General features: G+C 36.9%; 1 protein-coding gene across 1 annotated transcript in view; it reads left to right on the top strand.

Moving 5' to 3' along the window:
* shank3a (SH3 and multiple ankyrin repeat domains 3a) overlaps nucleotides 1–12,787 on the top strand; it is a gene marked incomplete at both ends in the record, with an annotated part of 166,955 nt that overhangs the window by 28,112 nt on the left and 126,056 nt on the right. The window contains 2 exons of the mRNA XM_079260672.1: nucleotides 2,555–2,758; nucleotides 6,789–6,860. Of these exons, the coding sequence (XP_079116798.1) occupies nucleotides 2,555–2,758; nucleotides 6,789–6,860 (276 nt within the window). The remainder of the gene's footprint in view (nucleotides 1–2,554; nucleotides 2,759–6,788; nucleotides 6,861–12,787) is intronic.

Raw genomic sequence — 12,787 nt, 5'->3', positions numbered from 1 at the left:
TTCTACAAACTGGCAGATGTATAAGTTTGAGCATGCATGCTGAAAATACACCATCCAAGAGTCCAAACTCCTTTTTCTCATTCTTCTTCCTAAAGCCACACTTCCAAAGCACAGAAACGCACAACGCTTCTTCCTGACGGTTCAGCACATTTTGACGTACTATGCTAGATGATGTAGCTAACCAAGCTCGGGCTGTTGCTTCGTTGCCTTAGTAAGTGCCCCAAGTTTCTGACAGAGTGTGATGTGAGCACAAACAGGGGCACGAGCAGAAGGTTTGAGGGGGGAGGGAAAAATGGCGAATCACCATTCAGTTATTTAGAACAGGTCGGTTAAAATGGTTGTATGGTGTTGTTTCAGTCCTGTCCATTCCACAGGTGACAGGTTAGTACTTTATCTGGGAATAACTTTTTTTTACAACACCAGTGTGTACATGTGATGGCATAAATATGCTTATTATCTATTTACAGTATCAGGTAATACAAATTCCCCTAAAACAGCAACTTAAGTGAAGAAATGACTTCAGAACAATAAAAATCTGCTCCAATCAGTTTTCCACAAATAGCATTTTGTGTGTGTGTGTATGTATGTGTGTGTTCCTGTAGGCATACTTCCATTGTTCCACCTCTCCAGTTAAGCATCGCTATGGCGATGACGTCATGTTTAATCTTTCCCTTTGTTTCGCTCATACAGTCTTTGTACTTACCACAGAAAAAAACTCGCCTCACTTGATCTATTTTTTTTTTCTTTTACGACAGTAAAACTGATTGTTTTAGAAACAGTAACGCTGCACGCTAGAGTGGAACTGAACTAGAGGTGCGACTACTTTGAGTAAAGAGACTGCCCAGTACTTAGCAAGTACCATTACAAACTATTAAATGAAGGTACAATGAGTGTCTGTAAAAAAAACATAAACACCCTGTTCATCCAAAAATCACCACTTTTATGACCTGCTGGCTGCTGGTTGGCACTTCAGATTTCTCAACAGGAGCCTCCAGACACAAGACTTATCACCTCAGGCCATTCCCTCATCATTCACTTGACTAACCGCTCATGGGCTTGCTTCATATTGTCTGTGCAAGCAGCTTAATTCCCCACAATTTACATTTTTGGTTTTTTTGTACATCTGACAATAATTCATCTTTAAGAAGGAATATACATACATATACACACATATATATATATATATATATATATATATATATATATATATATATATATATATATATATATATATATATATGTTAATTGCTGGTAAGTGTAAATTTCATGAACCAACAGAATTGCTTGATCCTTGAGACAGACTTTTCTGACTATAAGTCATTTTCACCCTTAAATGTTCTATCCGAGTGTTTTAATGGGTTAATTAGATTTAAAGCCTGAAGAGAATTTTTTAAACTTTTAAGACCAGGGATTGCTTTTTAAATAGATGTGCTGCTGTGCATCTGCTTGTGGGCATCAGCATGTGGTTATTAGCTTAGTTGTATTGCAGTGAGAAGATGTAATTTTTTATGAGTTGTGTATGTGAATGACTCAGAGTTGTGCTTCTGCGTCGATAATGCAGGCAGCAGTGGTGGATTTATTGTGGATTTTGCACTCTCACTGCATTTCCTCTATCGCTCTCTGTTTGCCATCTGTGGCATAGACTTCACAATGTGGCAACTGTGGGGAGATGCTCAGTCATGCCATAATAATTATGGCACTTTAACTTCTGGAAAGGCCGTTATAACAAGATGGCAGGATTTTGCTGAGATAGACAATTATTTCCTACAAATGAGCTTATATGAGCACAGTTATTAGAAATTGGCTAATGTCAATTTGTTTAAGTTGAATCACAATGAATTGGCCTTAACTGATTATATGCATTGAGAGGATTTTGTTGTGAATAGGTGCTATGCAGCTGATAAAGCTGAACTGAATTGAACTGAATTGAATCCTATGCTGATAAATTAAAGTGGGAATAAAAACCCCTGAAGTTACAACCTACTGATAGATCTTTATTATAATTCATAATTCCTTCATTTTATAATGTCGGATTCTGTTTTATGCATTTTTGCTGTGGCTGTTCACATTTCTGAATTCTGGCTGTTGTGACTGAAGACAGAGCTGCAGCTGTTGTTATGGATGTATATTTGCATAATTAATTTACTCTGACAAAATAATTCACATTCACTGATGTATGGAAATAAAAAAAAGGTTTTAAGAGTCAGAGGATTTTATTGTGATTGACCTTAAGAATGTTTTTTTTCTAGAAAGTAATGGATGGTGTGGAAGTAAATTACTTCTCTTAAAAAAAAAAAAAAAATCTTTCATTTGGTTATGCCTTCTATGTGCATGTGTCTCAGATAAAACAAACAAAGCCTCTACCATGTTTATTTTATTTAGCACATTATACTGTATAGAAACTCCTTTTTTTTAAAACTTGAATATCATTAAAATGGAAATCAACACTACATCCCCCCTTACCATGTTAGTTTTGCAGAACCAAAGAGCAGCATGAAAATGTAGGAAAAAGATGCCTAATTTTCTTCCATCTTTTACTCTCATTTCTCTGCAGAAATGTTTGAAATTCAATGTGGATGCTCCAATCTGGCTGTCCAAGCAGCGGATCCTGTGTACTCTAAACCAGAGCCTCAAGGATGTACTCAACTATGGCCTATTCCAGCCAGCTTACAACGGCAAGGCTGGCAAGTTTCTGGATGAGGAGAGACAGCTAAGGGAATACCCCTTCCCATCCATTGCTCCTGTACCTTACCTGGAGGTAGGTGTGGATCATGTGTATGTGTGAGGTTGAAATCATTGCTTAAAATGTGTGGCTCATCCTCATATGTAATGGGTCTTCCAACCAAAATTGAGCAGAAAATGAAAACAACTTGATCATTATCCTGTTAAGTTTTTTTTTTTCTTTTACTAGTGTTACAGCAAATATTGTGACAGTATCCTTCAGTACAGCTTTCTATAAAACGAAGAGTCATGCTGACTGCTATATTGACTCATTTCAAGCCACTTTATTTTTTTGAGGTAATAGTCATCATACAGAGCTGCTGAAGTTTGACAGTTTTTCTTCAACATTATATTGAGTTGTGTGTTGTGTACTTTTCTACATATTTATGTCCATGTATGGTTGCTTCAAAAACACACACGGAGACCCACTAAGCTTTTAGCTGCATGTGTGTATTTTTTTTTCCATAGTTATGGCATGCCAGTCAGACTTTGTAATAATAATGCTGTACTGAATGAGAGTGTGTCGTCTGCAGCAGCTGTCATGTCTCACGGATAATTGTAGTCCTTGTCCATCATTGTTTGCGATCTGAGAGCATTGCAGGCAAGTTAAATCATTTCACAGACAGTTGTGTAAAAGTGTCACGTTGTTTACCGACTGGCCCTCTTTATTTTAAATGATTGTGTGTCTGTGCTTTTCTTGTGAACGTTTAACTTTAAAAGTTGTCATGCTACTTGACTGGATTCTGCAAGTAAACCCTGATAAGGCTTAATTACTCTGCCTGAGGATCAATCCATCAATTGAAATGAGACTTCTTGCACATGGATTGCATGCTGGTCACAGCTGGTGTAATTACGTGTTAATAAAACTTTACTTATTAACATATACTTAAACAGTTATGTTAGATTCAGGATTGTTCTAGTTTATCTGTAATGCCCTATTTCACAATTCTTATTCAATGGGCTCAATTGATCATGCAAAAGCTTAGAATATAGCTGAATATGCGTGTGTGCTGCACAGCATTGCATTTTTGTGTTTGCTACTATTCTGTAGGTGCAATGTTTGCGCCATTAATTGTCTTGCAACTATTTCTTCTGGCTTGAGGTGGGAAAACATGATTGACAGGTTTGGATTAGTGGCTCAAAATCCTTTCATTGCTCTTTTCTAAGTTTTACCCCTCTAGAGAAGACCAAAAACCTACTGAGAAGAAATGCACATAGACACAAATTCATATTCAAGTTTGTGCAAAAACAAAGACAAATAGAGACATGCATGAGTAATAGAAAGTTAACTGCTAGATGTTTATAAAATGCTTCAGCTTAACTGTCTTAAAGTTAGTTTAATAAACTCATCATTTTTTAAGCCTTATAAATAATGTAGATCTCATGGATGTGACTGAGAAGATTTTCACAGTGGTTGTCCAAGTCTGGTCATCAAGCTCTGGTATCCTGCAACTTTTAGACGTGTCTATTCTCCAACACACCTGAATAAAATAGTTGTATTTCCTCATCCTCATGTCATTCCAAAGAGGCCCCTGAAATAATCCAGCACTCCAGCAGGGTGCAAGATGTTAGCAAGCAAGGAATATATGGAATGAAAGAGCCAAATAGCTAGTGCTACAGAAGCTACAGAAACATCAGAATATGGACTGGAGACCCCTTGGTGACAAGGGAAAAAAATCTCCCAAGGTGGTGGAGAATGAGGACTTGGATCTTGTTGGACTTCCAGATAGACTGACAAAAGAGTGATGGTCAACCAACCAGACATGGCGACCTTGGATTACCAGCGGAGTGGAAAGCTGTAGTGGTTGAGACAGCCATCACCAATGATGGAAATATCAGGAAAAAGGAGCATGTGAAACTAGAAAAATACCAAGAACTTAAAGAAGAACTGGAGAAAGCCTGGAATGAGAAGGCAACAGTAGTAACACCAGTTTGTGGAGCACTGGGTGTGTCCTCCCATGCTAGCGAAGTGGCTCCAACAGGAGAAACATCAGACATCTCCAGTCCTCTGAACAGCTGAGATACCGTGTACGACCCTCAAGCTCCCAGGACTCTGGTAGAGAACCTTATCTTGAAATGAGCATCCGCCCGCCCTGCCCAGAGGAGACGGGAGGCTGCGAGAGGGAAGAGTTTTTATAGACGACAGTTAAATGCGAGCCAGAATGATAGTTGGCCTTATTGAAACATTATTTTTGTTTCCAAATATTATTTCTTATCCTTTACTTTTCTTCTCATAAAGCAACTCTTTTTTTTCAGCAATTTACTATTTATTACATCTATTAGCTATTCTGCCTGTCGGCTTCTCTGCCATTCTGTGTATGCACACACTTAGAATAATTAGAAGAGGGGAAAGGTGTGTGTTTCTGGCGTGTTATAGCAACATAATGTAACCAGACACCCAGTAACGTCAGTGCTGATCAAATCTCCTTTCATCCTCCAGCCCAGCCAGCTTTGTAGCATAGCTCCAGTTGTGAATGAGTGAGTGAGAGAGCCTGTGCTGTGGCCGATGTGAGGAAACAACGCAGAGCAACTGGATGAAAACGTGAAGTTCAGTTTAACTGTAAATGAAGAGTTCAGGTTACAATGGTTTCTGATAGCCTTGATGCAGAACTTCCAGGGTTGAGGTCTCGAGAGAAACAGCTGGCAGCTCCACTGGTTGTGACACCACTCAGTGGAATTGTGATTGTTCATCCCTGTGAATCCAGATAACTAAAAGATGTTCTGGTCACAGTAAATATAACCTGCATCAGAGCACTGACGCCAGAGTTTCATGGCACATAATCAGAGACAATGCTTAATAAATTATTTCTCAGTAGTGACGCTCCAGTATTGGTTGTGGCCTTTTGGGTAAACACAATAAATATTAATTCTACAGTAATAATGCCTTTTTTAGTAGTGGGTAATTAGGAATTCTTTTTGGGTGTGATGAAGACAGAATAATGCTTTAGAGACATTATTAAAGGACAACGACAATGTTATAATTAGCTGAAAACAGGCATTTGTTTCAGTGAGTTAAGGGACGTAAAATCTACAGTTATTTAATTACAGTATTTAAGTCTGGATATCTTAATGCTCTTTTATCTGTTTAGGAAGAATACACAGTTTTTTTACCACGTGGATTTAAAACAATGGATTACTTAATTGCACTTCTTACATTACTAACTGATAAGACTGATGTTGCAAGTCTCAGATTCACATTTCAAAACTTTGTTTGGTGCATTTATGTTTTTTTTTTTGTTTGTTTGTCTTTTTCTCACATGGTCATACAAAAGTTAAAACAACTTTACAGTACAAAAAAACAAAACAAAAAAACAACAACAAAAAAAAAAAACCTTATAAAAAAATTTCTTATAATATCTGCCCCCTTTTTTTCAAAAGAAAACCTAACGCACCAATAAATGGTTATTAAGTTACTTGGTGTTAATTATAGAAATGAAAATACAAACAGTCATGCACATTTGAACAGTTTTCCATGATGCTTTCATTTATCCTGATGTGATGTGCACAATGCGATCGTACCTGGTTCTAACCGCAGCTGGAGCTCCTATGTTTAGCCTCTGCATGTTCTCTCACTGCTTGTTTTAGTGAGACCTTTCACTAAAACAGAAGAAATATCACAATGAATGAGCTTTCTTGCTCTTATAGTAAGATATAAAACCTTTATGCTGTGTTTACTCTGCAAAATTATCTTCTTAAGCAAAAAACATGTCACAGTTAAGCTTCAACGAGTTGATGAGCAGGTCATGTGAGGATGATGAGCAGGAGTGGAGGAAGGAGATGACAGTTATATATGGGAACATATTTAGCCCCTCTATGAGACTAAAACATTATTAGATTAATTAAAATAACCCTATTATTTTGTATCTGCTCTTTTACTCAGCCTCTCTCACAGGACTAGTTAATGGAAAACTAATAATTTTATTCATGTTCAAAACTTATTCTAATTTATTTCCAATAATTTTAGAACTATTTAAATAAATTTTATGCTTCTCAGGATGTAAGCAAGAAGAAAATTTTGTGCTTAACAAGTAAAGACATATTCTGTCTTTTTTGGTTTTTTTTTTCAGTTTCGTTATAAAAGACGTGTCTACACTCAGACCTACTTGGATGAAAAGCAGTTGTCTAAACTCCACACCAAGGTAAGGCTAAACCATTGTGAAACAACGTGAACTGACAGGCATGAAACCTTTTTTTATACATAAATAATGGCATGGTAGCACGACAGAACTCTTCAATTTTCTTATGTATTGATTCTTAGTTTAAACAGTTACAGCGCTATGGTGGTAGATTGTGCCATCTGAGGCATCAGTTGATTGTTGAGCTGGGCTGGGAGGTGAGAATGAAGACCAATGTGGGTGGATGAAGTCCTTTTCATGCCCAAACCTTTCATTAAGCAAATTTAACTGTTTCACTTCACATATTTCATTTTTCATATACATTTAATTTTCCCCTAAGACTGCTGGGATAGGCTCCAGCTTCCCCGCGACCCTGAATTGGATTGAGCGGTTAGGAAATTAATGAATTTCACATATTTGCCTTTTTTCTTGTCTTAATCTTTCTGTTAACACGAGAGATGCGACACTTTGGAAGCATTCTTTGGTTTTAAAACTTTTTTATGTTGAGTTTCACAAACTACCACAGTACAGTGCTTGGTGTTTCCAGAGGTATTGGTATTGATTCAAGATTATTGGAAAAGCTGACTGTAAATGTTGCAAGAGGTCTGCAGTGACTGGCGAAAATGTGGCTGAAGATGTTTCCTTTTCTGCGCCGTCACAACATTAAGTGTTTGGTCACTTTGTATTTGTAATGGCTTCTGTTGACTTTTGTTCAACTTTAACACATGTTTATAAAGGAGGGTCACACTTTAAGTACTGATATGTGTGTTGTCACAAACATGTCTAAATCTTAAAAGAAACCGGTGTGAAATATGGTTATTTTACGTGTGATTCCAGTCTTGCACTGAAAAATATACAGAGGCTGCCGCTTTAAGTTTCAAATATGTATGTTTTCAAATCAAACCGTTAACATCTGAATTTCTTCATAATAAAAAAAAAAAGATTAATTATAAATAAATATACTAGAAATAAAGACATAAATAAATGGAATACAAACAAATAAAATAAATAAATAAATATTAAGATTTAAAATAATGAAAGGCCAGAATTGGTTTGATGCAAATTTGTGACATCAGGGGTTAAAGTCAAAGTTAAGAACAAGACTGACACAATGTAGGATGCATTGATTTTTAAAAAAAAAAATTTTAAGCAATATCTCATCATAATAAGAAGGCATTGGAGGCCAAATTAATGCTAAACTGAGTAAAATATATAGATGTATGTACTGATAACTGGAAAATGTATCTCAAACTTTTGGTAAAAAACATTTCTGTGTTATTGTTTGGATGTAAATAAGCAGCAGAAGGCTGGGCAGCTACAGTAAAACTTAGGCTTTACTCAGTTAATCCACAGGCTTATAGACAGCAACAAAAAGGCAGCACAAACAAATCCGAAGGGCTAATTCCTCCAGATATTGGACACGGACACAGCGATGCAGTGTAGAGTGTAGAGCAGCTAGGTAAGTTTGCAGAGCCTCCTATGAAATCTGGGAGATTGTGAGCATAGAACTATTTTTTTTTCTTTTTTTTTTTTTTTACAGCAGATATTTTAATTTGCCACAGTGGGGGAAAAAGCACAGATGGAATTCATAACGCTAATGACGGCTTAGTTGCCAGAAGTGTCCCACTAAACAGAGACAGTGAACCAGCATGCACAACAGCAGGACCTCCTCTTGGTGGAATGAAGCCATAATCATTCCACCAGTGTATTTTCTGATATGACATATCGAAATGTCTTTTGTTAAAAAAAAAAAAAAAAGTCTAATAAATCATAATAATAATATTAATAAAAAGCCAGACTCAACAGCAGAGAATTAATTGGTTGAAACTAGAGCTCAATGAAGGCGCTTAGTGGACAGGTGCAGAACTACAAGTACAATATGAAATCAGACTTTAGTAAAATAATAGTAAACCCACAGTGTGTGCTAATGCATGTCCATAAGTGGGTGTGTAACAAACAGCACAGAAAATTGATTCCATTTGCACTGAAGCTCATTTGATGACAGCAGAAAATTATTTGCTTTTATATGCAGGAATTTGAGCATTATTAAAGAGCACCTTTTATATAGTATGTTTTGATATTAGTAAATATAAAAAGTTTAATTTCATCTTTTTTTCAATAGCTGTTTTGGTAATCAAATATTTTATATGCTGCCTCACGTGATAATCTCATGAAAAGATGGCTAAAGTCTGAAGACAGTAAGCCTTTTATATCCCACATGTGTGACTAATATTCCTAAATGGGATTCTCTCTCAGTTAAAACACTTGTGCTTTTGAAAACAGTTTAACTGCTTATTTCTGATATTGCTTTATAGTGAGAGCCTAATGCACATCTCATGAGAAAATTAGGTTCTGTTTGTAGATTGAGGAAGAAATGTGACTACCAACAGAACATTGAATATTTCAAAACTGCTCATTTGTTTTTTAAATTTTTATCTGTAACCAAACAATCTTAATGTAACACTACGCAACTTTCCAACCTTCAGATTCTCTGCTTCTGATCCATTTCGATGTTACACTGATATTCGTTCTGTGCATTCCTGGAGCCAATGTTGTCCTGCAGCATCTCATGGCTGACAAACCATCCTGCTTGTTTTTCTGTTCTGCATCATCATGTTACAGCTGTACTTTGCTTTAAAGTAGTGTGTACATTTCAGACCATGCATCATGTGCATCGTGGCTTTCACCAAAAATGTTTCTGACTAGCTTTTACTGGATGGTGAGAGCTCAGAAAAGAGACTGGATGCTAAACTGTTTTTCGTCAGGGGTCGTCTTAGTGCAAACCAACACCAGAGTACAACAATAATGTGGCCACATTGTATTTGCAGAAACCCTGATGAAACTTTGATAAACAGAGTTTTATCAGGGTTGATGATTTCAAGAATAAGCTGGATATTAGGAATATCTGTCAGGAGAGTAGAAAAATTCACTCCTGGTCAAACTTCTATTTAGGTCTTTGTAAAAAAGTGACTGGTCACAAACAAAGCAAAAAAGCAAGACTGTGTTCAAGTTTTAAATTGTTATTGAAAAGGACAAAACCAGATAGAGAGGGAATTCTGAAGATCTAGTTTATATCTATTGACGATGAAAGGCCTGAACTTTTACTTTATATAAGAGAGTCAGAGGCAAACAATGAGAAATGCTGAATGAGATGGGGGAGCAGAAAAGCAGTAATGAGAAAGGATGAGTCATACTTTCAAATATTCCTCTGAAGTGAAACCACCCTGCAGTGAACTGCTACATCTGCTACTGTTGAGTTTTGATATGGCAAAGTTTGAATGAAAGCTGCTTGAAGTAAATGTAAAGTAAAGTAACATTCTGTCCAGCTGCAATTTGACAGAATAAATAACCTATAAAACATGGAATTTGTTGTCATTGACCTGCCTCATAGGTCATGAAAGAACAGAACAGGTCAAATTTTAAATGGAAAAGAGAAGAGCACATCTCCCCTGTAACTAAGGCTTCGTTTGCACTGCAGCATATTTCTCATTTCTTTAACTCATGTGTGACTCATATCTGATTTTTTATTGATAGTCTGAACAGAACAGATCTGATTTGTTTTAATCAAACCACTTACATATGTGGTGGGAAATCCGATACATATCCGATCTGGATGGAAGTGACCTCAGTCTGAACAGTCATGCTGCTTTTCATCTAGCTATAATGTTGCAGAAGTGAGACAAACATCAAAAACCTTCCAGTATATTTTCTCTGCTGTTGCCTTCTCCTTCTTGTTGTAAATGAAACGATGGCAACAGAACAGAATCACTTTAAAAATATGAACAAATAAAGAAAAGTAATGTAATCAAGGTTGTGATGGACTGGCGACCTGTTGAGGCTGTGCCCCGCCTCTCTCCTGATGATTGCTGGGATTGGCTCCTGCTTCCTGCAACTCTGAAATGGGCTGAACCGTAAAGAAAATGAATGAATGAGAGGAGAGGCAGGCACAGGTCGGGTCGCGGGTTATATACATCAACGGGTCAGGTCCTGATTTTACAGGGAGATATCTGCAGATAATGTGTTGGGTTTGGTGATGATCCTAACAGGTTTGGGTGTGGATTGCTAAAATTGGACCCGTGCAGGACTCTTCACGGATGAACTCTGCTGCGGTGTCTGTTTGCATGGCTCTGTACAAAACATCCACTTCTGCACCAAAAGCCGTTGTTCACGTTTAGGCTCTCCTTTTTTTTCATTCATCATCTGGACATATTTTTGTCAGTTCAGAGTGTGTAAGTACTTAAAGAATATTACACACGCTTGACGCATCCTTATTCACTTCCACTAAGCAGTGTGCTGCATTGTCTTAATTTCTGCACATGCGCACCACTTCAGGGCCACATAACATTTACACTTCAACCTGATGGGAGTCGCACTAAAATGATTATGTCAACGACCACAAAAAAAAGATCAGATTTTAGTAAAAAAGTTTGATTTAAACATTAAGACCTGAAGAGTGAAGCCTCACAGCTTCTGACTGATTGGAAAGGTAAATGTGTGAAGCTGATGCTAAGAGCACCATGTTGTTTGATCTGCTTGTGTTCTAAGAGTTATCCAGGTAGCAACTGCAGAGGGGACGATAACAATGGCAGTTCAGCTCAGCAGCTCCAACGGGGACTGTAGCATATTTAGTTTCTTAACTGTGTTTGTTTCAATCACAAAGCCAATTGAACACGGTGATAGTCATTAGGCATTTATACAGCAGGGTTTGGCAATCTTGTTAGGAGATTACACAACCATCTTTTAGAGTCAAATCACAATCTGTGATCTAAGAAACTCTTCTGCCCAGTTGTAGCTGAACTCATGTGACTGAGTGATCCAGTGTGATTAGTTATAATTTTGAAACTGAATAAGTCTCATTATTGTTATTTGATCAAGGATCTTTAAGGTTATTTTGCTTCTCTGTATTAAAAAAGTCACATTTTTCTGTGCTGAATGAGTAAAACATTTAACTTTACTTACAAACAACAATTTAGCGCAACAATAATCTTATCTCCTTTTGTGTTTTTTCTAAATGTCATATTTGCTTCTGTTACGTAATGACTTAAGAAGTGAGGAGGAAAAGCTTGATCAAGTTGACTTGCAGGTTTTGCACAGTGTTCATCCCACAGCGAGCTGCCATACAAGGCAGAGGTCAAGCATTAGCCTACTTTGCCACCATATAGTTTATTAGCTGCAGGCTAAAGTTTAAAATTAGGTCATAGTTGATAGGATTTCGCCATTCATTTCCCCTTTGCCTTGCTGGACCAGAGCTCTTCACCCTATAACTGTCCTGGATAACCAGACATGGCAACTTCATGTAAAAATTTATAGTAATTAGATAAGTTTAGTTCAGTTTATAGTAATAAGATAATTTTTTTTTTTTTTTTTTTTTTTTTTTTTTTTTTTTATAAAAGTGTGTATGCATGTGTCAGTAGTAAGCCATTTCATGGGTATGTGTGGCTTTCTGGCTGCCTGACAGAAATCTTTAGTATACAAAAATATACTGTGGTGGAAAATACTCTGGTCTTGAGAAGTTGTAATACATCTAAGAGTCAACTGTCTTCTTACAATGAACATTTTATTATAAACTAATACAAGCACACGCTGGAGCTTGGAGAGAGAACTCTCTCTGCAGATGCTGAAGTAACACCCAATTATAAACCATGCTTAACTCCTCCTAGTTGCTGAGCACACCATATGAAACAATCATTATCTCTTATTTAAGACTAAACTGAACTCACTAAGCATCAATCACTCACTATATTACTTTATTACCTTTAACCTCTAACCTTTAGACAACTGGTCAACCAAGCAGTTGACAAAACCCGATGCCCTGCATGAAACTCTTCCTGTCTCAGACTTTGTCTGCACATTCCAGACAAGGATCATATGACTTAAAGAAAGCTTTGTGCATAGACACAAAACACAGCAGGATCACAGCAAATCAATGCATATATGTCTAATACTTAATA

The sequence above is a fragment of the Telmatherina bonti genome (genome assembly GCF_933228915.1).
Source record: "Telmatherina bonti genome assembly, chromosome: 2".
In the NCBI taxonomy this organism is placed as follows: domain Eukaryota; kingdom Metazoa; phylum Chordata; class Actinopteri; order Atheriniformes; family Telmatherinidae; genus Telmatherina; species Telmatherina bonti.
This window is presented reverse-complemented; position numbering and strand designations above follow the sequence as displayed.